Source organism: Sphaeramia orbicularis, chromosome 12, assembly GCF_902148855.1.
Source record: "Sphaeramia orbicularis chromosome 12, fSphaOr1.1, whole genome shotgun sequence".
NCBI classification, from domain to species: Eukaryota; Metazoa; Chordata; class Actinopteri; order Kurtiformes; family Apogonidae; genus Sphaeramia; species Sphaeramia orbicularis.
In genome coordinates, this window is record NC_043968.1 from 7,455,636 (window position 1) to 7,480,736 (window position 25,101).

General features: G+C 38.5%; 1 protein-coding gene across 1 annotated transcript in view; it reads right to left on the bottom strand.

Annotated features, from left to right (window-relative positions):
• Window positions 1-25,101, bottom strand: part of whrna (whirlin a) — a 585,387-nt gene that overhangs the window by 196,311 nt on the left and 363,975 nt on the right. Inside the window, 1 exon segment of the mRNA XM_030149708.1 lies at window positions 23,898-23,934. Within this exon segment, the coding sequence (XP_030005568.1) occupies window positions 23,898-23,934 (37 nt within the window).

Consider the following 25,101-nt stretch of genomic DNA (forward strand, 5'->3'; position numbering starts at 1 on the left):
AGGGAGGGAGAGAGGAGAGGGAGGGAGGGAGGAGGAAAGAGAGAGAGAGAGAGAGAGAGAGAGAGGGAGGGAGGGAAAGAGAGAGGGAGAGAGAGAGAGGGAGAGAAGCTGAAGGGAGGAGGGACATGTGGAAGGACAGGAGACGTCACCGCTGGGATGAGCTGAACCTCCAAACAGCAGAAGGACGAGAAGAAAAGAAAAGAAGAAAGAAGAAGAAGAAAAGCACAAAACGTCTGTACTGGTTTAAGGACTGGAACCATTTGCAGAGAATTCAGACAGAGATTCAGGTTTAAGCTCTGGACATGTAGAATAGAATAGAATAGAATAGAATAGAATAGAATAGAATAGAATAGAATAGAATAGAATAGAACAGGACTTTACTGCCACTGTTACAGGAATGATGAAAATCAGTTTAGTAGTTCTGGGTTTTTTTTAGCAGTAAAAACTTAAAGTGGAAAAAAAAAACTTACAAGAAATACTAAAACATACAAAAAACAACTCTATAATATAGATGGAAGAAATATGTACAACGTTTTTTTTTTCTTTATCATATTGATATATCATACATATTGACATATTGTACAAATTGCTGTTCTAATTTTGTGTCTTAATAGAGTGTTTTAATATGTATATTTGGTGTGTGTGTGTATATATATATATATATATATACATATACACACACACACACACACATACACAACCGGTCAAAAGTTTTAGAACAGCCCAGTTTTTCCCGTTTTGCATGTAAATTCCAGCAGTTCCAGTCCAATGAACTGCTGTAAATGGTACAAAGGTAAGCAGTGAACTGCCAAAGGTTTAAAAAAAAAAAAAAAAAAAAAAAAAAGAGAAAAAAAGCTAAGGTTAAAGAAAACTGAAAAATAATGTACATTTTAGAATTACACAAAAAGGCCTTTTTCAGTGAACAAGAAATTAGTTAATAACTTAAAGCAATTCTGCAGCAATGGAGGTTGATCAAGCGGAAAGTTGGTGCAACCAGTTCCTCCAGGTGTCCCACATTTGTGAATTCCTTCCAACCCCCTGTCTGCAGAAAAGGAGTGTTGGAACATACTTTGGTACCATATATATATATATATATATATATATATATATATATATATATATTATAATATATATATATATATATATATATATATATGCAAGCCACTTTCAAGACCAGAAAGCTCCTTACCATGCATGGAAGGTTTCACCCTGAGTCCAGTGTCCTGAGGCTGAACACAAAGAGAAAGGAAGGGGGCCGAGGACTAGTAAGAGTCAGAACTACTGTCCAGGAGGAAACGGAAAACCTCCAGGAATATGTCAAGAAAATGGCCCCCAATGACCAACTGATACGTGAACGCCTCAGGCAACAGAAGCCCAGTAAGGACCAGGAGCCTGAGGGGCTATCATGAAAGGACAAGCCCCTGCATGGCATGGACCACCAACAAACTGAAGAAGTGGAAGATATGGAGAAAACAAACCAGTGGACGGAAAAAGCTGGACTGAAAAACAGCACAGAGGGACTACTGATGGACCAGAACAGGCCCTGAACACCAGAGCAACAGAGGCCAGGGTCTACCACACCAGACTAGACCCCAGGTGTAGGTCTACCACACCAGACCCCAGGTGTAGGTCTACCACACCAGACCCCAGGTGTAGGTCTACCACACAGACCAGACCCCGGTGTAGGTCTACCACACCAGACCACCCAGGTGTAGGTCTACCACACCAGACCAGACCCCAGGTGTAGGTCTACCACACCAGACCAGACCCCAGGTGTAGGTCTACCACACCAGACCCCAGGTGTAGGTCTACCACACCAGACCAGACCCCAGGTGTAGGTCTACCACACCAGACCAGACCCCAGGTGTAGGTCTACCACACCAGACCCCAGGTGTAGGTCTACCACCCAGACTAGACCCCAGGTGTAGGTCTACCACACCAGACTAGACCCCAGGTGTAGGTCTACCACACCAGACCAGACCCCAGGTGTAGGTCTACCACACCAGACCAGACCCCAGGTGTAGGTCTACCACACCAGACCAGACCCCAGGTGTAGGTCTACCACACCAGACCCCAGGTGTAGGTCTACCACACCAGACCAGACCCCAGGTGTAGGTCTACCACAGACCAGACCCCAGGTGTAGGTCTACCACACCAGACTAGACCCCAGGTGTAGGTCTACCACACCAGACTAGACCCAGGTGTAGTCTGTGTACAGAAGCCCCTCAGACAGTCCAGTCCATCACAGCAGGTCTCAGATGGTCCAGGTTAGGCATACATGGAACGGCATAACCAGGTAGAGGACATAGTGGACAGGAACATCTGTACCCAGTCTGGACTGGAGGTCCCAGGGTCCAGATGGGAGACACCCTGAAGGTGACAGAGAACAAATAAGCCCAGATCCTGTGGGACTTCCAGATCCAGACCGACAAAATAGTGATGTCCACTCATCCTGACAGAGTGGAGAAGGAGAACCATCAGAAGACAGAGGTAGAGATAGATGGAAGAAACACAAGTGATAGAACGGAAGAAAGAAAGAGCAGGAGAAGAAGGAGAAATACCAAGGACTGAAAGAGGAGAGAGAGAAAATGTGGGTATGAAGGCCACAGTGGTCCCAGTAGTGATGGGGGGGCGCTATGGACAGTGACCCCCAAACTGAGAGGATGGAACCAGCAGAGACCAGGAACAACATGAGAGATCTGAGTCCAAAAGAAACAGTCCTAGAACAGAGAAGAACCTGAACAGAACCATCACAGTCCCAGACCTAAATAATGTGTGTATATATATATATATATATATATATATATATATATATATATATATATATATATATATATATATATATACAGTCTACTCTCATTATACCGCCAACTTCCGTTCACGGCCAAATTGGCGGTATAGCGAAAATGGCGTTACAATGGGTTGCGTCCATAATGTGCATGTCTTTACTATATGATGTCTGTGCTGCCTCCGTTAACCGTTCTAATTGCGTTTCTAAATAAATCTTGATTCTGTTATGTTGTAAGGGATCATTTAAAGAGGGGAAACATTTGAAGCATTATTATACCGTGTCGGGAAATGACACCACATCATCTTGAGGCTTTGGCTTAATCCCACGTCCTCTTCCCGACATCCTGACCTGAGTGTTCTGCGATAAATGAACGGTGGCTTCCGTAGACCTACTCGTAGCTTGTCGCGATCAGCGTCTGGCGCGTTTGTTTCAGTGCATTGTTAAAATTTATGTGTACTCGATGGCAATCACGCTGGCGGTATAACGGTCGAAATCAATGGTATAAGTGTGTTTGTGCATGGAACTGGGCTGGCGGATGGCGATAGGCGGAAATGGCGGTAGCTAATGGAATAATGCATTGGGGATTTTTGTGCAATGGTTTTGGTCGGCGGTGAGCGAAAATGGCGGTATAACGGCGGGCGGTTTAACGAGAGTAGACTGTATATATATTCTAAAGAAATATTTTTATTTATTTATCTATCTCTATCTATCTATCTATCTACTATCTATCTTGTTTATTTTTCCTATTTCTGTTGTATTGATCATTTCTTTCCTGCTACTTTTTATTCTACTTGAATGGAACGACTGTAACATCCAATAATTTCCCCTGGGATTAATAAAGTGTTCTGATTCTGATCATGGATAGATACAGGTAATTTAAGGTATATACAGGTAATAAAAGACATATACAGGTAATATAAGGTATATAAAAGGTGCCAGTGTTTGTGATTCGGTAGGTTGAGGATTCCAAATGTCCTTTAAACTGAGGGCAGTGGTTCTTCAGTCGCTGAACCGCCTGTGGGTTGAATCTGTACTGGAGTCTATTTGTTTATAGTTAGAGTTCCCTGAATCTCCTTCTTAGGGGGAGGGGGCTCCAGGGTGTGAGGGGTCTTTCTCTCTAAGTGGTTCTGCCTACACATGGAGGATCTGCAGAGCTGTGACTTCTGACCCTCCTGTGTGATGAGCAGCCGTGCAGCTGCATATGTGCACCTGTTAGCGCCTCCAACACACGACCGTTGGACCAGAAAGTCCCAGTAAATCCAACGCAGAAGCCAATTCACCTCCGCCTACTTCAGCTTATAATGAGCTTGTAACCTTTGACTCAGTCTAGATTGCTTCAGCATTTCTTCATATGCTTTCAAAGAACACTCAGATGGACCTGCTTTTCTTAACCCTTACATGCACCGGTGTCTGGACCCCCTTCTCTTCCATAATGATTAATAATTAAAGCTGCCAACACTAAACATTTTTAGTCCCATCTCTCTTGTATTTTTTAATGTCTAAATGTCATGTGTATTTCATAATTTTTTTACTTACTTTGTCCAATTAATTGTAAATTTTGTATTGCACAACTTGTATTGTACTCATCTGTGTTTAGGTATTTTAAATTTATGTTTTAAAAAGTGTGTTTATAACCTTGTGCTACCTTTTAGGGTGGGTTAACATCTGTCCAGAGACTGCAGATGAAAACAGCCTTTCTTCTAACTCTGGTGTGAATTAATGTACAATGTTCCTGTTAAGTAAATAGAATAGCATAAATAAAATACATAATACACAATACAGAAATGAAATAAGCGGGTAAAAAAAGGACCTGTGTTAACATCAATGTATTTTTACCACTTTTGTCATTTTGTCATGTCAAAAATAATCATTTCTACTATTTTTTTAGTTCACAAAAGAAATATTTCATGCTTGTTAAAGAGTATATTTATTTTTTTTATAGTATATAACTGCAATAGAACAATGTCAACATCCATTTGGTGGGTGAGTCCTTTGGTTTTGCTGTAGAATGAATGAATGTAGAAATAATCATACAATTTTTTTTTGTATTTATTAATTCCTTTTCTCCTTTGTATGTCTGTGAGCTACTTGGCTGTTTTGAAAAACAGTAAAAATATTCCATATAACATCGTCTGTACAAAATAAGAACACTACTTCGTCCAAAAAAAAAGTTACAGTCCATGGCAGAACTTCAGACATGACCAAAAAAGTAATGAAACGTGTGGCAGGGCAGCTTTAAGCTCTGTTTTACTTGTACACATAAAGCTGTTACAACAATTCTTTTCAAATATGACTTATTTTTTCTCTTTCTTTTTTTGTGTGTATTATTGTTTTATGCTTCCTTGAATTTTCATTTCTATCTTATGTTGTGCAAAGAAGTCAATTAGTAGCAATCAGGAAGCACAAAGCCATTGTTTTTATGACAGAAAAGAGCAGTAAGAATCATGTCTACTGTTAATTTCAGGGAACATACAAATGAGTTGTTTATTAAATCAGGATTGTTTCAGTTTACAGAGTTAGCTGAATTAAGGATATGGTTGATTATATTTAGAACGAGAAACAGACTTTTGCTGCAAATTTGCAGAGATTATTTGTTTTAGTCATGACAGAAGAACACAGAAGGAGGTTTTTTGAAACAGCAAAGGGTCGAACTAATGTTAAGAACTTGTGTTTGTGTTGTGGGTGTCGGTGTGGAATTCTGTGGCAACGGAAGAGAAGAGCTGTACAAATATTTTTCAGTTTAAGAGGTTGTATAAGGAAAGAACAGAGAAGCTTTATAAAGCATGAAATGAAATAATTTAACTTATGGATTTTGGATTTATTTTCATTGACTATCATGTAAACTGTTTATTGTAAAAGCTGTAACGGCAACCTATCTGATGGAAGCAGATGTTTGAAGAAAGGGGCAGGGATTAGAAGTTTTCTTCATCCTGCTTCTTTCCAATCATTTAGATTAGAATGAATGAATAAATGAAATGAAATAATGAAATGAAAAAGCTTGTATCATTTCCATATTCAAAATAAATCAATAAAAACAAAACAAAACAAAAAAAACATAGACCACATCTAAAAGTGTTAGTTTCTGAAGTGCACACCAGCAAAATAAAAGTATTAATGAACATCAGAGCATCGTGGAGCTCAATCTTCAGTTCCCACCCACACGTCTGCAGGCGTTCTTTCTATTCAAGATCATTTAGAAGTTTTTCGACCTGTTCTTCATTTCCAGATTTCTGGGAACCAGCACAGACCTCTCCCAAACTTATGCCTGTTTTTGAAACACATTTTTGGTCTAAAGTATGTTATGCTGTTGCATTTAGATTTTCCTTCTTTGCATCTGGGCCTGGGCCAAGCCATTAAAAACAGCCAACGGCAAGTAAATGAAAGCCCTACTTTTGGCCATATGCTCTACTGTATTTCTCCATCAAAAATGAAGATTTGCATTTACCAAAAGTTCAACTTAAACTTATCTTTACATAAATTCTGGTGAAAATACCCTGAAGTAAAAAGAGAAATAAACATTAGGAATATTTGCCCCATATAAGACATGCAAAGAATAATATTAAAGATATGTCTGCGTTAGAGGTAAAGCTGATGATTTATAAATATGTAAACAGGGCTCTCAAACTCATTTTCTTTCATGTTCCACATTCAGCCCGATTTGATCTCCAGTGGGCTGGACCAGTAAAATAAAAACATAATAACCTATAAATAATGACAACTCCAAATTTATGTCTTCATTTTAGTGCAAAAAAACCCAAAACATTAAATTATGAAAATACTTACTTTTATAAACTATCCAAACAAAAAAGATGTGAATAACCTGAAAAAACTGCAATTTCTTAAGAAAACTAAGTGCAGTTTTAACAAGCATTATGGATCGGACCAACAGAGGCAACAGTAACAGGCAGAAAATAGTTTACATTGTGCTTAATTTTCTTTAGACATTTCAGGTTGTTCATATTTGTTCAGATTATTCACATTTTATTATTACTGTGGAATTTTTGCACTTTGCAAATTCATCCAGCGGGCCGGATTGGAACCTTTGGTGGGCCGCATTTGGCCCCCAGGCCACATGTTTGAGACCCCTGATGTAAAAGGTTCAGGTGAAGACAACAACAGTGGAAATACCTGCATTTCATACACAAACAAGAAAAGCACTCGGAGAGCGCAGACCTCCACCAAGGCCGATCTGCCCCCCCCTCATGTTTGTTTGTTTGTTTGTTAGCAAGATAACTCAAAAAGTTATGGACGAATTTTCATGAAATTTTCATGAAATTTTGATCGTGGCACAAGGAAGAAATGATTAAATTTTGGTGGTGATCGGGGGTGGGGGTTGCTGCGAGTGCTTTTCTAGAAAAGACAGCACAGACCTCCGCCAAGGCCAATCAGTGGGGCCCCCCCCCCCCCCATCACCACCATAATTTCATCATTTCTTCCTTGTGCCAGTATCAACATTTCCTGCAAATTTCATGAAAATCCATCCATAATTTTTGAGTTATCTTGCTAACAAACAAACAAACAAACAAACAAACAAACACGCATGCAAACACACAAAGCAAAGCGATCACATCTGGGTCTGGGTGAGGACTGCTTTGTCTAGCGCATCGAAAGGCACAATTTTCATCAAATAACATGTCTTTGTCAAGGTCAGGCTGTCGGGTGTGTGTTTTCTATGCCCAGCATGGTTCAAACAGCATGATTCAATACCGATAATAGCATATGGTTGAACTAATAACAGTAAGTATCAAAACAAAAGCACTTCAGTGAGCAGCAGAGTAAAGGGTACAGAGTGGAGCCGAGGACGCCAACGGTAACAGCATTCACAGGCCAGGAAAACACCACAGATGTTCCAACACACAACCTGTTTTTTCATACTTTCTTTTTGACAGATCTATCATTTTTTAACAAACAGACAATAAAATGAAAATGGTCAAAGGACATAAGAAGCAACAGACTAACAGACAAAAGGGTTAAAGACATGTTAAGTGCAAAGGGAGGTCCCACTAAATACAACCACTTTGCTTTCTAGAAACTGTTTTTTCCCTGAAACTGTAGTTTTTCCTGCAGTTCATACTTCACATATATCAGATTAGATCTTAATACAGAGACAAATGCAGATGTGTGGACATTAGAACTTTACTAAACCACGGCCTGATCACAATCCTGGGTACCGGAAAGGGTGCACAGATAGATAAAAAAAAAATAATGCTCTATCAAAAAATCAGACAGGCCATTTTATTTGTCTGATATTTCTCTTTTAAAGACCAAAGTATTTGTGTATTCTGGTGTCTACTATAAATGTGTCAGGCTTGTACCCCTGTCAGATCAGAAATTCTTGGGTTTTCGGACATTCCAGCCTAATAGCCTCCATATTTAATGCCTACACACATATACAAATGTTTATTGTTGTTTCAGGAGAATCGTGCATTGTTTATTGCATAGATGTGGTGTCCGAAGCATGCCTGCTGAAAAATTCCATATACTGACAGAAACAATAAAATTAGACCCACATATTTAGAATCTGGTGTACGGACTCTACCAGATGTGAATGGAAATCTGTCTGAGCACATGGTGGTCATGGTGGTTACTAAGTCTTCCTGGTACAGGAGGAAAGAACATTTGGGAACAAGTGAGAACAGTAGATCTGTAAGGCATAGAGTCCATATTATTGATGGCAGTATATTGGTGAACGGACACTCCATGAATTTGGGTGAACAGCGCACCATTGAAAACATGCGCTTCCACGTAAACATCCGTTTGACACATTGTTCCCAAATGTTGTGCAGCATTCCAGGGAGCAGAGCCACATCTGTCTAGATGTGCATATTTAGTCCTAATAATACTGAAAGAACAGGTTTCCATTCTATTATTCCAATTAAAGGGCTGGAAAAGAAGGGGTTAACAACAAAATGGTGGATTGTCTAAATACTGAAAATAAGAACTGATAACACTGGTCAACAACAAATTTATTGTTGAAGTTTTTGAGCTGATTTAGGATAATTTTGGTGCTGAATCCAAAAATCACATTCATTTTGCTCAATCAGGTCAACTTTCTGAACTATGCTACATATTGGCTTTTTACATTTTGCTTACATTTATGGGCATTTTCACATCATATGATACAAAATTCTTTCATATTTCTTGCAATAAAGTTCTGAAGATTTTACTTTTGCCAATTTATGATTAATGTTTTTTTTTTAATTACAGGTGAATGAAATGGCTTCGACTAGAAGATCTTGCAAAAAAGCCTGACATATTCTGCTACATCTGTGAATACATAATAATATAACTACATCCTGTTAGAAAATGATTTTTTTTCTCTTCAAACCTATTTTGGGTGAGAACTATATAAAAATATACATATAAAAATCAACTGATAAAGTCACAAAATGTAATCAATTTTGTGAGAAGATCAAATTTTTCAAAATCAAATTAGCAAAAAAACCTGACCTGATTGAGAAAAACAGATGTCATTTTTGGATTTAGCGGTGCAAAATGGTCCGAATTCAGTTGAAAAAACCTAGACAACTCGCAAAAAACATTTTTTTGTAACCCAGTGTAATCAAACAGCTGTTCAACAAAAATGATCAATAAATGAAAAGCAATGTGATGTGTGTAAAAAGACGCAGGAGTTGAGTAGTAATTATTTATTGTGTTACAAAACATTATGTACAATAATTTTTCTCTCTTATAACAATCAAATTGTGCACATTTATTCACACTCATTGGGTCGCCATTTGATCAGTTTTTATCCGATTTTCTTCAAATTTGGAGGATTGACAGATTGAGTAATAAGATGGACAAAGAAACATTTTGGGAATGGTTTTGGGGGGATCTGTTTGAAATACTGATTAAGAACTGATGCAAATATACTTGTACACCTTGACTGTGATCAGGCCGCCAACAAACACTAGGACTTGGGCACAGTATAATGTATCACCTCTGTGCAAATGCATGCTTTAAACATGAATGAATGTTTGTTTATGGCACCAGCACCAATCACTATTGTAAAAGCATGGTGTCAAACATAGAAAGGTTGCAGACAGTCTTGTTTTTGCTCCATAAAAACCCTAATATCCTTCCATTGTGTGTGGCAGGAGGGCATCCACTTTGAGGAGGACAGACTGGGAACATAAAAGCCCATTTCTCAGGTGTTCTTATTCAGTTTACAGTGGGTGCAATGCACTGATGTGCAACATCAAAAGACTGAATTCTACTTGGGATATTTTTCATGTCACTTTGATTTCCACTGTGAACTGTGGAAAAAAGGCAGAAATGAAAAAAAAAAAAAAAAAAATACAGTCATTTGCGCAGACATGCTGTGGGCCGTATGTACAAGTTTTCACTCAGCTTTTAAAAAGCAGGCTCCGAAACTTAAAAGGAGAAAAGATAACAAACCTCTTTTAACTCTTCATCTTATACAGTTTTTTTTTTTTTTTTTTTTTTATTGGTGCAGACCAGAGTTGGGACCTTATTATTTGCTTCATGGATTCTTGCTCAGTTCAGGAGTTTTGACTTATTTCTCTACATGCAGTAGATAAGACTCTTGGAGGGAAACTGTCTGTAATTCTTGTAGAGGATGAAGGCGACCCGAGTGGATGTAAAGGCTGAATCCCAGGTTCACCCCTTGGCCCCGCCCCCTTACTCCCACCCCTCTGTTTAGCGCGTACACATGAAGGGGTAGTGTTGTCCCGATTCTCGTTAGACAGAGGGGAGGGGCTGGGGGGAGATATTTTAGGACCACACTACACTGTAAAAAAAATCGTAATTTAACAGAATTTTCACAGTTATTTACGATTTTCCTGTATTTTTAAGATACAGGAAAATATCAATGAAATGACAAACAACAGACTGTGATTTTACATGTCAAATGTAAAATAACATGACAAAAACTATAACCGTGAATAACAAAAAAATTTAAATTTTTTAACAAGAATTTTTTCTTCTTTCACAGAAAATACAGTTAAAATACATTTGCAACTGTATCATCATTTCACAAATATTTCTTTTCTATTTATGAGAGTAAACTGTATAATTTAACGTTTAATACTGTAAAAAAAAATAACTAATAAAACAAGATAAAATTACTGACAATTAACTGTTAAAGAAGTATTTGTTCTGTCAGTTGAACCAGATTGTTTGTTAATTGACAAATATCTTGTGTAATTACAGAAGGTTCACAACAAAAATGTTGAATAAATGTATTTTTGTGACGTATAACATGGACAAGCACTGATAAACTGTCCAAATACAGTTTTATCAGTGGATTGGACAACTGAGTCTCACTGAAAATTATTTAGTGTATATGTGTGTGTGTGGTGTGTGTGTGTAAATATTCTTTATTACACATTAAAAGTCAAACAAATATGCAAATCTCATGTAAAGTTAGGGCAAAAGACTGTATTTTAGTTAGGAAAATTACCGTATTTTTATGAGATGGTTGTTTTCCGTTATTTTACAAAATTTTTCTCGAGCACCCTGCTGCCGGAACAATACCGTTTTTTCCAGTTTTTTTTTTTTTTTTTTTTCCCAGTGTTGAAAGGAGGGGTAGGAGAAACTTCCCATTATTCTGTATCGAATCATTGGCAAGATGGAGGTACACACAACCAAAAAGTGCAGCAGTGTTGATGAAAAGAACACACAAATGTGCATATTTTCTTTGTAAACAACTTAATCATTTGATCGACCATTTAATGCCGTTTCGATGTGTTATAGCTCGTATTTCTGTGAGTTTACAGTTGATAGACACAAACAAATGAATAAAGCCCATGGAACAGATGGTTACAGCTGCTGACGACATGGGAATTCTTTCAGAAACAAAGTTGTCACATCTGTTTATAGCGTCATCGATGACTGCTGATGATGTAACAGGTCTGGAAGGGCTGGACCGTTTCAGAGGAGAATGTTTCACCCCTACCCAGTGGTTCCCAACTTTTTTGGGCTCGCGACCCCATTTTAACCCTTTCATGCATGGTGGTCAACTCCAGTGGACAGCTATTCTCCAGCTGTTCTCTTTATATTCATGAATTTTGTTGTTTAGTTCCATATCAGACAATACAGTAGACACTTATGTACACTGCAGTCATACCATACTGTCACTTTGCTGTTCTTGATAAACCTCATCTGCAAGTAACATGTTTGAGTGTAAATTAATTGCTTTTTATTGTTATTAGACTGTAATTAACCAGTTTTTTTAAACTGTTTTTTTTTTTTTTTGCCTATTATCTCCATGAAATGAGTAGTGACAAGTATTATAATATGTTTAAAATGTGAGAAAAATTAGCTTAGCAGCTATTAAAAATGTTTATATTTCATAGTTTCACACAGTATATTAGTAAATACAAGTTACAAGGAAAATAAAATAAAATAAATAAAAATGTTTCTTTGCTTCAAAATTAAACTTATGGTGCCCAGCTGAGTGGACCTTTTTGGCAACTCCATGAAAAACAGGTTCATAAGAAAGTCAGTTGCATCATTTTTTTCATGCCTAAAGAGGAACTAAAACACTCAGGGAAAAATAAAAAATCTTGATTCAGGTTCTCATAATTCATACATGAAAGGGTTACATCACAAATTTGTGGCGACCCCAGTCATTGAAAATGAAGATTTATTTTTTTTTTTTGGCTAAACTTGATCTGTTTTGATCATGTACTAGTTTGCTATACTATTGCTGAAAATAAATGTTAATGTTAGAGGACATTTAGTCTATATAATATATATTATTATGGACAGAGGCAGTAAATCCAGGTGTAGATTACTGCACAAAGGGAGAATTTTATTTTCCTTGGTCAGGATCTGTCCAGTCAGTCCAGCTGTGATTTACAAGGAGGACAATTAATACTGAACAACAAGAACTGAAACTATGAATTATGAAAGAGCTGCAGCATCTGAAACTGACCACAATGAACATTTGACACCAGAAACAGAACCCACAGTGCTGCAGTATGTTGTTGTTGTTGTTGTTGTTGTTTTTTTTTATTAATTAGTCGAAATCTCAGGCGACCCCATTTGAATCTCAGGCGACCCCACGTGGAGTCCCGACCCAAGGTTGACAAAACACTGCCCTAACCCTTTGCGGCTCCGTTTCAACGGGTAGTGCCAAGTGCAAGGGCCTAGAAGGAGGGGCTAAGGGGGAGGGGCTAAGGGGTTAATGGGACTGGGCCACAGTCTTCACATGACTAGAGGAAAAAATAGGACCAACGTCCCTGTAGGTCACCGCCATGTTCTACCAAGAATCGATAACAAGTTGAACAGGTAATGACAAGAAACCTTCCTCAAAACACACACTGGATGACTTTATCTGCTCGTTCTAAAGTGGACTGTGATGTCCAAAGCACCTTGAAAATCAGCCCGACAGTCATTAAGTATGTGCCCAGCTTGAGAAAAGCCTTCAATAAAGCAGGAGGAGAAGTTGGAGGATAATGGCTTTTGAGTCTATAGTGAAGAAATTACTTTGAAACGATTATTAGTCCAATTCTTGTCTTTAAATCCAAAAGGCTGGGGTGTTCTGTGATTGCTGTAGTCTCTAGTCCATAGATTTATAAGATTCTGGTAATGGACAAGTGGAGAGAGAAAAGAGGAGAAACATGCAGAGCACACACTGCCCATAAACTGAAAATAGTGTCAGCACCATGTTCTCCCCCTGTAAACAGGAGTAGGGGTGTGTACTGGCAACAATCCAAGAAGACATTTTTATTACAAATTCATTAATTATGGGATGGCTCAGAGCAAGAGTATAATTTTTGTGCAATTATCTGAGGTCATCATTAGGTCCATCCTGGGGGGGAAATATGTCTACATTTACCTTTTATTATGGGTGGAAAAAAGATGGAAAAGTGCCAGATACCAAAAAACTACCCAGTTTCATAGAATCAGCCAAATACATGGTTTCATAGACAGACGGAACTGTTTTCATGAGTAATACATACTGTTAATATTAGTATTATTATTGTTCACAGATATACAGTACATACTGTCACATACTGTTAATACTGCAAATTTGTGTCTGTTCATATTTTGTCCTTTTTTCCCCTTGTTTTTCTTATGTTACTTAGTAAATTTATATTCTATTTCATCTTATTTTTTTGTTATTTTTAATGATAAAGGCTATTCTATTCTATTCTATTCTATTCTATTCTGTTCTATTTGATTCAATTTGATTCTAGTCTGTTCTATTCTATTCTATTCTATTCTATTCAATTCAGTTCTATTCTATTCTATTCTATTCAATTCGATTCAATTTGATCCTAGTCTGTTCTATTCTATCCTATTCTGTTCTATTGTATTCTTTTTTATTCTGTTCTATTGTATTGTATTGTATTGTATTCTATTTTATTCTGTTCTATTGTATTCTAGTCTGTTCTGTTCTATTTGATTCAATTTGTTCTAACTGTTCTATTCTATTCTATTTTATTCTGTTCTACTCTGTTCTATTCTAACCCTCTCTCCTGTTTCTAACCTGCTTCACTCATCTTCACAGCAGATCCAGACAGTCTTGTTCTAACTGTCCTTAAATAAACTGAATTTTAAACCCATCGTCCTGCGGCCTGTCCAGTGTCTGACTGTGGCAGGCCCAGTGTTTCTATTGTTTGTGGGATTTTGTTTTCTCTCGTCGTTTCCAACTGGTGGAGGCAGATGGCCACCCCCCCAGAGCCTGTTCATTCGAGGTTGAGTGGTCCCTGCTGCCGCCGTGGGCTGTACCACTGTGGTTTCATCTGTGGGTACCACTGAGGGTACCACTGTGGGTTTCATCTGTGGGTACCACTGTGGGTACCACTGTGGGTACCCCACTGGGTTTCATCTGTGGGTACCACTGAGGGTACCACTGTGGGTTAATCTGTGGGTACCACTGTGGGTACCACTGTGGGTTTCATCTGTGGGTACCACTGAGGGTACCCTCTGTGGGTACCACTGTGGGTTTCATCTGTGGGTACCACTGAGGGTTTCATCTGTGTGGGTACCTCTGTGGGTACCACTGAGGGTTTCATCTGTGGGTACCACTGTGGGTTTCATCTGTGGGTACCACTGAGGGTTTCATCTGTGGGTACTTCTGTGGGTACCACTGTGGGTTTCATCTGTGGGTACCACTGTGGGTTTCATCTGTGGGTACCACTGTGGGTTTCATCTGTGGGTACCTCTGTGGGTACCACTGTGGGTTTCATCTGTGGGTACCACTGTGGGTTACCACTGTGGGTTCATCTGTGGGTACCACTGTGGTTACCACTGAGGGTACCACTGTGGGTTTCATCTGTGGGTACCACTGAGGGTACCACTGTGGGTTTCATCTGTGGGTACCACTGTGGGTACCACTGTGGGTACCACTGTGGGTTTCATCTGTGGGTACCACTGAGGGTACCACTGTGGGTTACATCTGTGGGTACCACTGTGGGTACCACTGTGGGTTTCATCTGTGGGTACCACTGAGGGTACCTCTGTGGGTACACACTGTGGGTTTCATCTGTGGGTACCACTGAGGGTTTCATCTGTGGGTAACCTCTGTGGGTACCACTGAGGGTTTCATCTGTGGGTACCACTGTGGGTTTCATCTGTGGGTACCACTGAGGGTTTCATCTGTGGGTACCTCTGTGGGTACCACTGTGGGTTTCATCTGTGGGTACCACTGTGGGTACCACTGTGGGTTTCATCTGTGGGTACCACTGTGGGTTTCATCTGTGGGTACCTCTGTGGGTACCACTGTGGGTTTCATCTGTGGGTACCACTGTGGGTTTCATCTGTGGGTACCTCTGTGGGTACCACTGTGGGTTTCATCTGTGGGTACCACTGTGGGTACCACTGTGGGTTTCATCTGTGGGTACCACTGTGGGTACCACTGTGGGTACCACTGTGGGTTTCATCTGTGGGTACCACTGTGGGTTTCATCTGTGTATGAGAACTAACACTGACAGAAAATACACCACAAGACATTCACTAAGCCTCCATAACAGAACTATTATAGACAAATACAGTAGTTCACCCAACTATAGAATAGAATAGAATCATTATAATCTATTTTTTTCTTATGCTAAATATACAACAGAAGAGAATACATATTTAATTTTAATTCAGGTAAATCGATTCCTTATCTCAACTACTAATATTGATCCTAGTCTTTTAAACAAGTCATTTCTTCAGTCAGTCCTCAGCTCTATATTTTTGAATAATAGTTAATTTGTACATCTTTTTAAAAGTTTTAATTAGACTTCACTGATCCCACAATGGGGAAATTCACTAGTCAATAGTGGAAAAAGCTAACAATACAAAAACAAAACCCAAACACTTTAATTTTATTTAGGTTCAGTTTTGTTGTGTCTTTTAAAGCAGATTGGAGATAGGGGGTCGGAGTATATAAGTTTTTTACTTCCTCCTCCTCCTTTCCAAGCATGTTTAATTTCATTTATTTTTATTTTATTTATTTTCTTTTTTCTTTTGTTTACTTATCAACCTTTTATGTATCATACTGATATTTTGTTGGATGGTTTTACTTTGATTTCATTGTCTACATGTTTGAAATAAACATTTCAGTCAATAGGCTATGCACATGCATCTGATTTTTTTTTTTATTCTAATTTTATGAACATAGATTGAATTCAGATACAAAAATATTCAGATACTTAATTTCAGTGCAAAAAAAAATTCAGAGCTAGAAATTCTAGCGCTTTTATAATTCAAAATCTGATGAGACAGATTAACTTCCATATTTATCTCACATATTCTGATCAATTCATCTCAGTCTTCTGAAAAGGAGAGTTTTGACCATAAGAAGCAGGCAGGGGCATAAAATTGTGTAGGGACTCTAGGGACACGTCCCTACCAATATCCATCCACTACTGTTTAGTCCCTATCAGTCCAACTGCTGTCCGTAGTGTTTAGTCAATGATTCTGGCACACAAAGGGTTAACAGTCAGTCTCTGCTAGAAGTCCCGCCTCTAACGTAAATATTACTCTCCGATTGGCTCTTTGGTTTTGCTAATGTACATGTGATTGGCCATCCCCGCTGTCACTCCATCTGCTTGTCAAAGGAACCTGCAGTTGGACCGCTAACGTAAGTTTTCAAAATGTTTGCATTTGTTCTGTCTGGGTCACATCAGCGAGATGGATTTGATATCAGTGGTGTCAGTTACATGTACATTTGGACATGTGTCTGTTTGCGTGTGTGCGCACACCTGTGCATGTGTGCTCGGTACTTAGGATGTAAAGGATGGTCAAAGAAAGAAAACTGGACGTCAGACACTTCTATAGGAGTCCACAGTGTGAGTTAGTTCAAGGGTCTAGAACTGCAGAGGCTCAACACAGATACTGAATAAAGACACTATTTAACACCAAACAGAAACACTTTTAAAGTTATTTTACTCATTATTTTAATGCATTTCTATGGAAGAGAGCAACTGTTTAAAAACACAAATTAAAAAATTTGTTGGGGAAAATACAATAAAACCTCCGATTCTAAATGTGATTCTAGATGTGATTTTATCCATATTTTTGGGGAATAAATGACATGTAATGATTGAAAGTAAAAGCCTTTTTTTGTTCAGACAATAACTGTACCATCAAACTGTATGAACAGTGTATCCAGAATCTGTTCATATGTCATGAATCAACATATTTATGTCAGGAGACAGAGAGTAGAGAGGAGGAGGAGGAAGAGGAGGAGAAGAGGGAGGAGAGGCTGCAAATTCACAGGTGAGGTTAAATAACACTGGGTTACAGAAAAATGTTTTTTGCAAGTTGTCTAGGTTTTTTCAACTGAATTCGGACCATTTTGCACCGCTAAATCCAAAAATGACATCTATTTTTCTCAATCAGGTCAGGTTTTTTTGCTAATTTGATTTTGAAAAATTTGATCTGCTCACAAAATTGATTACATTTTTGTGACTTTATCAGTTGATTTTTTATATACTTCTCACCCAAAATAGGTTTTAAGAGAAAAAAAATCATTTTCTAACAGGATTCCTGTTAGGTACAATGGTGTATTCACCACAGATGTAGCAGAATATCAATATCAATATTCAGCGAAATTTGATCTGCAGAGGGCCGAACAAGTGAAATAATAACATTAATATATAAAAAATGTCAACTCCAAAATTTCTTCTATGTTTTGGAGCAAAAAAAGTAAAATTATGCAATGAAAAGGTTTACATCTACCAACTATCCTTTAAAATAATGTGAACAACGTGAACAAGCTGAAATTTCTTAAGAAAACTAAGTGCAATTTTAACAATATTATGTCTCAATCTATCATTTACACATGTGCATTACAACCTACAGATCACAGTGGATCTACAAATACACAAAATATTTAATAACAGGCAGAATATTGTTAAAATTACACTTCAGACATTTCAAAATGTTCATAATTTTATGAACATTTTATAATTTTATGCGTTTTTGTGAAATGTTACTTTGTTTTAGTGTAAATACAGTAAAATAGCATGAAAATGTTTATATTTACAAAGGGAAAAATTTGGAATTGTGAGTATTTATAGGTTACTATGATCATATTTTACTGATCTGACCCACTGGAGATTAAACTGGTCTGTGTGTGGAACCTGAACTAAAATGATTAATATCTTCAGTGTAATTTTTGCATTTCACAAATTCATCCCAGGGGCCAGACTGAACCCTTTAACGGGCCAGATTTGGCCCCCGGGCCGCATGTTTGACACCTGTGTTCTAGTCGAAGCCATTTCATTCACCTGCAATATTAAAAAAAAAACAATCATAAATTGGCAAAAGTAAAATCTTCAGAACTCGTTTAATGCAAGAAATATGAAAGAATTTTGTATCATATGATGTGAAAATGCCCATAAATGTAAGCAAAAATGTGAAAAAGCCAATATGTAGCATAGTTCAGAAAGTTGACCTGATTGAGCAAAATGAATGTGATTTTTGGATTCAGCACACCAAAATTATCCTAAATCAGCTCAAAAAACTTCAACAATAAATTTGTTGTTGACCAGTGTAATAATGCATATATTAATCATGAGAATAACTTTGCAGAATGCATTTGATTCTTATATTGTCTTTACATATTCAGATATGCATTATAAATTTGTCAGTTACTTAATTGTTTTTTCTGACTGTGATTGTTTGCTTGTTTGATCAGCTTGACATGACGTGAAATTATGATCGCAAATGCAAAAAAATACAAACTTTCCGGAGTGCTGCCTTGGAGCACTTTTGTGTCCACACCAATGTCAGAATCAAACCTACCCCCTTGGAGACAGGTAATCCCAGTCCACTGCTGTGCACGCCGGTGGACTGCTACAGGACTTAGAGGTTAAAGCAGAAGCTATAAATTACTTGAACGCCCTCGGTGAACCCAGGTCTGGAGGAAATATCTTCCTCCATGTCCGGGAACACCTCCTACCTCCACCTTTGCTCCGTCTGTGTTTCTTCCCTCCTTCCTGTCAGGAGTGGAGTGTCTATCACAGCCTCCAGAATGAAAAGTGAACTCTCTCTCTTTCACCTTCCTCCCCTCTCCTCTCCTCTGTCACCAGCTGCTGTCTCTTTCAACTTTCCTTTTCTTATCGCCCCCATTCCAACACGCTGCCTCTTTTGTTGCAAAGTCACGGTCAAAGTCACAAGTAAAGACAATAGCATCCCACTGTGCATGGATAGGGAAGGGATGAGAAGATTCGTACGGTGACGGAGAAACAAAACCCACAACTCCAGATCACTGTGGCGTTCATAGCATTAGATGTATTTCTATAAACTAATATACTAACAATAATCACAAAAATCGGACCAATATCCCTGTATCTTAGCGGCCAAATGAAAAGCTTTGGGAAATGTATCCAGATCCATTTATTCTCACCCAGTTCTGTGTATTTATTCTATTACAGAAATAGTCCATGTTTTGCTCATATTCCAATCAGATCTGTAAAAAAGTCAAATTCACACTTGATATCATTGATACTGATTTATTGGATCAATCCACTTCCTATCAGTTATAATGGGGAAATTTTTCAAAGTCGCACCAAATCCAGAATCAGATCTGGATCCAAATAATTTCAATCCCTTGTGCTGACATCATCGTACAGAAGCTGTATACCAAGTCTGAAGTCAATCAGAACTGGAGTTTGGGAGAAGAAGACAATTTAAATGTTTTCCCCATAAGAGCCCATGTGAAATTTTGCGTCATTTCCAGATCCAGAAGAAGATCCTGATCAGCATGTGGACATTATGTTTGGGTCATCTCCCCATCAGGGCTGGACTGGAGACATTTACACTGGAGATCATTTATATTTACTGAGTTATTGCATCCATCCACTTCCTATCTCTTATAATGGGGACATTTTTCAAAGTGGCACCAAATCCAGAATCAGATCCAGATCCACATAATTTCACTAACTTTTGTTGACATCATCATAAAGAAGCTGTAGACCAAGTTTGAAGTCAATTAGAATTGTAATTTCAGAGAAGAAGACGATTGAAAGTTTTGTAACGGACGACAGAAGACGACAATGACAATTTTTTTCATTTGTTTGTTTTTCAAAATACAACTTGGTTAAATTATTTCAGTGCATGTATCAGTATTTTTTGAACATTTTGAGCACAATTTCAGCAATATCGCAATAATAATGATAACTGTGATAATTTTGGTCACAATAACCATGATATGAAATTTTCATATGGTTACATCCCTACACACAGTCAAACAAAACCACTGAAGAAAACGAACACACGCACATACTCACAGCAGCTTTAATGAACCTGAAACAGATGCAGATTCACAGCAGAACCTTTACCTGGAACCATGTCTGAGGGGTTAAAGGGCTGAATCTGTGAGCTGCATTTATCCCTCAAACAGCAGAGTTTGAACGCCTCAGCTGATGAACTAGTGAAACATGTGCTTTCCATCCACATTCCTGTGGGTGGTACAGTTCCACCACAGACCGTACCCTCCCTCACCTCTGCATGCACCTTAACATTGGATGGAGTTGATATTAGATTTCTGATTAGCTGCTGTCGGGGTCAGAAGGTCAGACCCACTTCTGCCAGAACAGAATAAAACAACAACAACAGCACACTCTAGTTGTTGGTACATTTTGATGGAGGCTGTATTAATGTGATAACACTGAAGCTGCACCTGTTTAGCTCCTTTTCAACTCTGAAATTCAACTGTCGACACCAACGCTTCACTGAAGATCATCACATACTACAGCCCGACCGATTAATCAGCCGGCCGATTAATCAAGCCAATTATAGCGTATCGCCAGTTAATCAATATCGTCCCATATGTAGCCAACGTAGCAGATATATTAACTTTTTTTTGCTGCACAGAGATTCTGTCGCTCGCTGCTCCTGTGTGTGTGTGTGTGTGTGTGTGTGTGTGTGTTGCCCGGAGAATAAGAGGAGCTTTAAAGCAAGTTAGTTTCACTTTCACTCCTGCTCGGACAATGACGCTATCACCCCCCACACACAATCACAAAATCACGTAGCTCCCCCCCCACCCACCCCCCAGCAAAAATCACGGACCGCGACCGTGCGCTCTGACAACGATGGACCGCTAAACCACGGACCCCACCCCCTTGTCTTATGAAGTATTCACCCCCCCACACACACCCATGTCCGTGCACTTCCTGTCTCCCTCACAGTTTCATTCTGCCAGCAGGCCTGGGAGTTAACAGTGTAGGGGAGACTGGGGACAGTTGTAACACAGGTCAGTTGTAACTCTTGCAATTGCTCCAATCAGGAACAACTTAGGACTCACCTAATTCACTCTGCACATGCTCAGTTTAGTCCTTAGTCCACATGGGCAGTTGTAGTGCTATGAGGCAGACACATCCACATTTGTGAGTGAAAACAGAATTGTGTGCTCAGTCATATTTTTTGCTCTAATTATTTTTGTGATTGCATAGTTTGCATTTGAAAGTTGTGTCAATTATCTTTGTCAGATAAACAAAGATTTATGCAACTGTTTATCCACCTGTCCACAATTATCTAATATAAGATTATTATATCCTGTGTAGATCAGTGTTCTTATTTCATATATCGGCCAATATCAGATACTGACCGATATATTGAATATCGCCTTTTTTTAGCCCCCAATATTGGCACCGGCCCCAAAAATCCCATATCAGTCGGGCTCTATCACATTCACTACAAACAAAAAGTTAAAGGTGCAGGAGACTTTCGTGACCAATTTTTCATCAGATCTGTCCATCCTCAGTCATATCCTCAGTATCATTCGTCTGTTCGTCTGTCTGTCATCACTCACCTGAATCTCTTGCATTACGGTGAACAGTTTCTTAGTTCCATCCACCAGAAACAAACCATGTGTTTACAAACAGAGCCAGGAGGGAACTCGAGCATCTGAGGAATTTTGTCACAACATGCATTGTGGGAAAGGGAGGTTCGTACAGCTGTTTGACAGCAGCAGCTGCTAAAGACACGACGCGGAAACGGCAGGAGCTCCCTTCCCTTTATGCATATTCCTGCAGCCGTTTCCGCATGGTGTTTGTTTCATCCATATAATATCATATGGTTGTGCTGCTGCTGCCGCCAAAATAATGAATTTAGAAATAATGACACCTTCAAGTTTTTCCTTTTTATTTTAGAGCAAAAAAGTTAAATTAAGTTGTGAAAATGTTTACAACGACAAACTGTCTTTCAAAAAAATGTGGAAAAACATGAAGAACAAGTGTTCAGAGAACGTAAACCTCCACCAAGCACTCTGAACGGTGTGCATGTGTGGATCGACTATTTCTGTTTAAATTCAACAGTTTCCAGGTTGTTCCATACAGCAGAAAAAGTTGAAGCTTGGTACCAGTCATGTGTTTGTCAAATTATATTCAATTCCAATCAATATTAGTTGAGTTCTCATTTTAAATGTGTGGTAAATGGGATTTTTCAATATTCAATGTAAATGTCCACAGAGTCCACATTCCACAGTGGATGTGGACAATTTTGTGCCAGATACAAGATATTGTTCTAAGCTACAGGTGGATCCAATTGGAGGCTGATTGGAGTCATTTTGAATTTTTGATGAATTTTGGAAAATGTCTCAATAATAAGAGATAGGAAAATTGTAGATTTTGTGACCTTGCTGTGACCTTGAACTTTGGCCTACTTGGCCCAAAATGCACTGGGTTGGTCCCAGGGCCTAGGCCAGGGGTCAGCAACCCTGGTCCTAGAGAGGCACTATCCTGCATGTTTAGATGTATCCCTCTTCCAACACAGCTGATTCAAATGATAAGCCTATCATCAAGATCAAGTGTTGGAAGAGGGATACATCTAAAACATGCAGGATAGTGCCTCTCTAGGACCAGGGTTGCTGACCCCTGGCCTAGGCCCATCTGTGGGGACAATTTGGTAAAGATGGGTGGAATAGTTTTCCCGTAAAGTTGCTAACAAACAAACAAACACACAAAGCAAAGTGATCACAATACCTCCTGGTGGAGGTAACTAGAAAAGCACTAAGAGAGCACAGACCTCCACCAAGGCAGATCTGCCCCCCCCCCCCATCACAATTTAATCATTTGTTCCTTGTGCCAGTATCAACATTTCCTGAAAATTTCATGAAAATCCGTCCATGACTTTTTGAGTTATCTTGCTAACAAACAAACCAACCAACCAACCAACCAACCAACCAACAAACAAACTAACAAACAAACCCTGGCAAAACCATCACCTCCTTAGCAGAGGTAACTCCAAACAACCCAAAATGTCTTCAGAAAACTAACTGCAGTTTTAACCATATTCTGCCTCAGTTAATCCTTTACAGATCACAGTGGGTTTACAAATACACAAAACATTGAATAACAGGCAGAATATTGGTACAATTACACTTACTTACTCTTGAGACATTTCAGGTTGTTCATATTTGTTCAGGTTATTCACATTTGTGTGAAATTCTAGTTTGTAAATGTCCAATGGAAAAGCCATTGGTGACTTTGCAGCTAAAACATTCAAATATGTATGAGGCGTCCAGAACAGAAGCCTAAACAGTCAGAGCACGTTCCCTTCAGCGGCGGTGACACCAGTCAGCCTTTTCCAGTCTGCATTCGCACTTTTGGGCAGAGCGTGGCAGTTGACAGACACACAATCATGACTCAAGGCAAACACTGAAACACACAAAGAGGACAAGAGCAGAAGTGGTTCTCACCTTTCCTGCTGCAGAGGCTCCTTGGTCCACGGAGAAGCTGCGAACAACATACAAACATGACAAATTAGCTTCAGAAGGATGAAAAAAAACAGAAAAAAACAGAAAAAACAAACACATATTTAAACGTGAGCCGCTACAGGAAGCTTCACTGCTGGTTACTGATGTTGTTTTCATTTGTAGATCCAGTTTTTATTTATTCTACAGTGTGTTTTTTGTCAAGTACTCTGTCTACTTAAGTACTTCTTTCACCTGCAGTGAAAGAAGTACTTAAGTATGTCTAAAGAAAATGAAGCACAAGTTTAAGTGTTTAGTGTCTTTGTAGATCTGATCCATAATGCACGTGTGAAGTTGAGGCATAATATTGTTAAAACTGCACTTATTTTTCTTAAGAAATGTCAGTTTTTTCAGGTTATTCACATCTTTTTTGTTTGGATAGTTCATAAACGTAAGTATTTTCACAATTTCATGTTTTTTTTTTGCACTAAAACATAGACATAAATTTGCAGTTGTCATTGTTTATAGGTTATTCTGTTATTATTTTACTGGTTCGGCCCACTGGAGATCAAATCAGACTGAATGTAGAACCTGAACATGAGTTTGAGAGCCCTGCTTTAGACTGTAGAATAATCATAACTGACATTTGGAGTCCTAGAAGAAAATGTTAGTCAACTTAATTTGTTCCTTCCTCTCTTTTTACTCTGATAATGACAACTTCAAATTTCCGTCTTTGTTTTAGTGCAAAAAATAACATTAAATTATGAAAATATTTACATTTACAAACTATCCTGTAACAATAAAATGTGACTAACCTGAACAAATATGAACAACCTGAAATGTCTGTATTAAATTCAGCCCAATTTGAACTCTTTTCTTCCTGTTCCTCAGTGTTTAGTGTCTTTGTAGATCTGATCCATAACACACATGGAGAAATGAGAAGTTGAGGCAGAAAATTGTTAAAACTACACTTATTTTTCTTTAAAAAATGTCAGTTTTTTCAGGTTATTCACATCTTTTTTGTTTGGATAGTTCATAAAAGTAAGTATTTTCATAATTTAATGTTATTTTTTGTACTAAAACAAAGACATAAATGTGCAGTTGTCATTATTTCTAGGTTATTCTGTTATTATTTGACTGGTCCGGCCCACTGCAGATCAAATCAGGCCGAATGTGAAACCTGAAAGAACATGAGTTTGAGAGCCCTGCT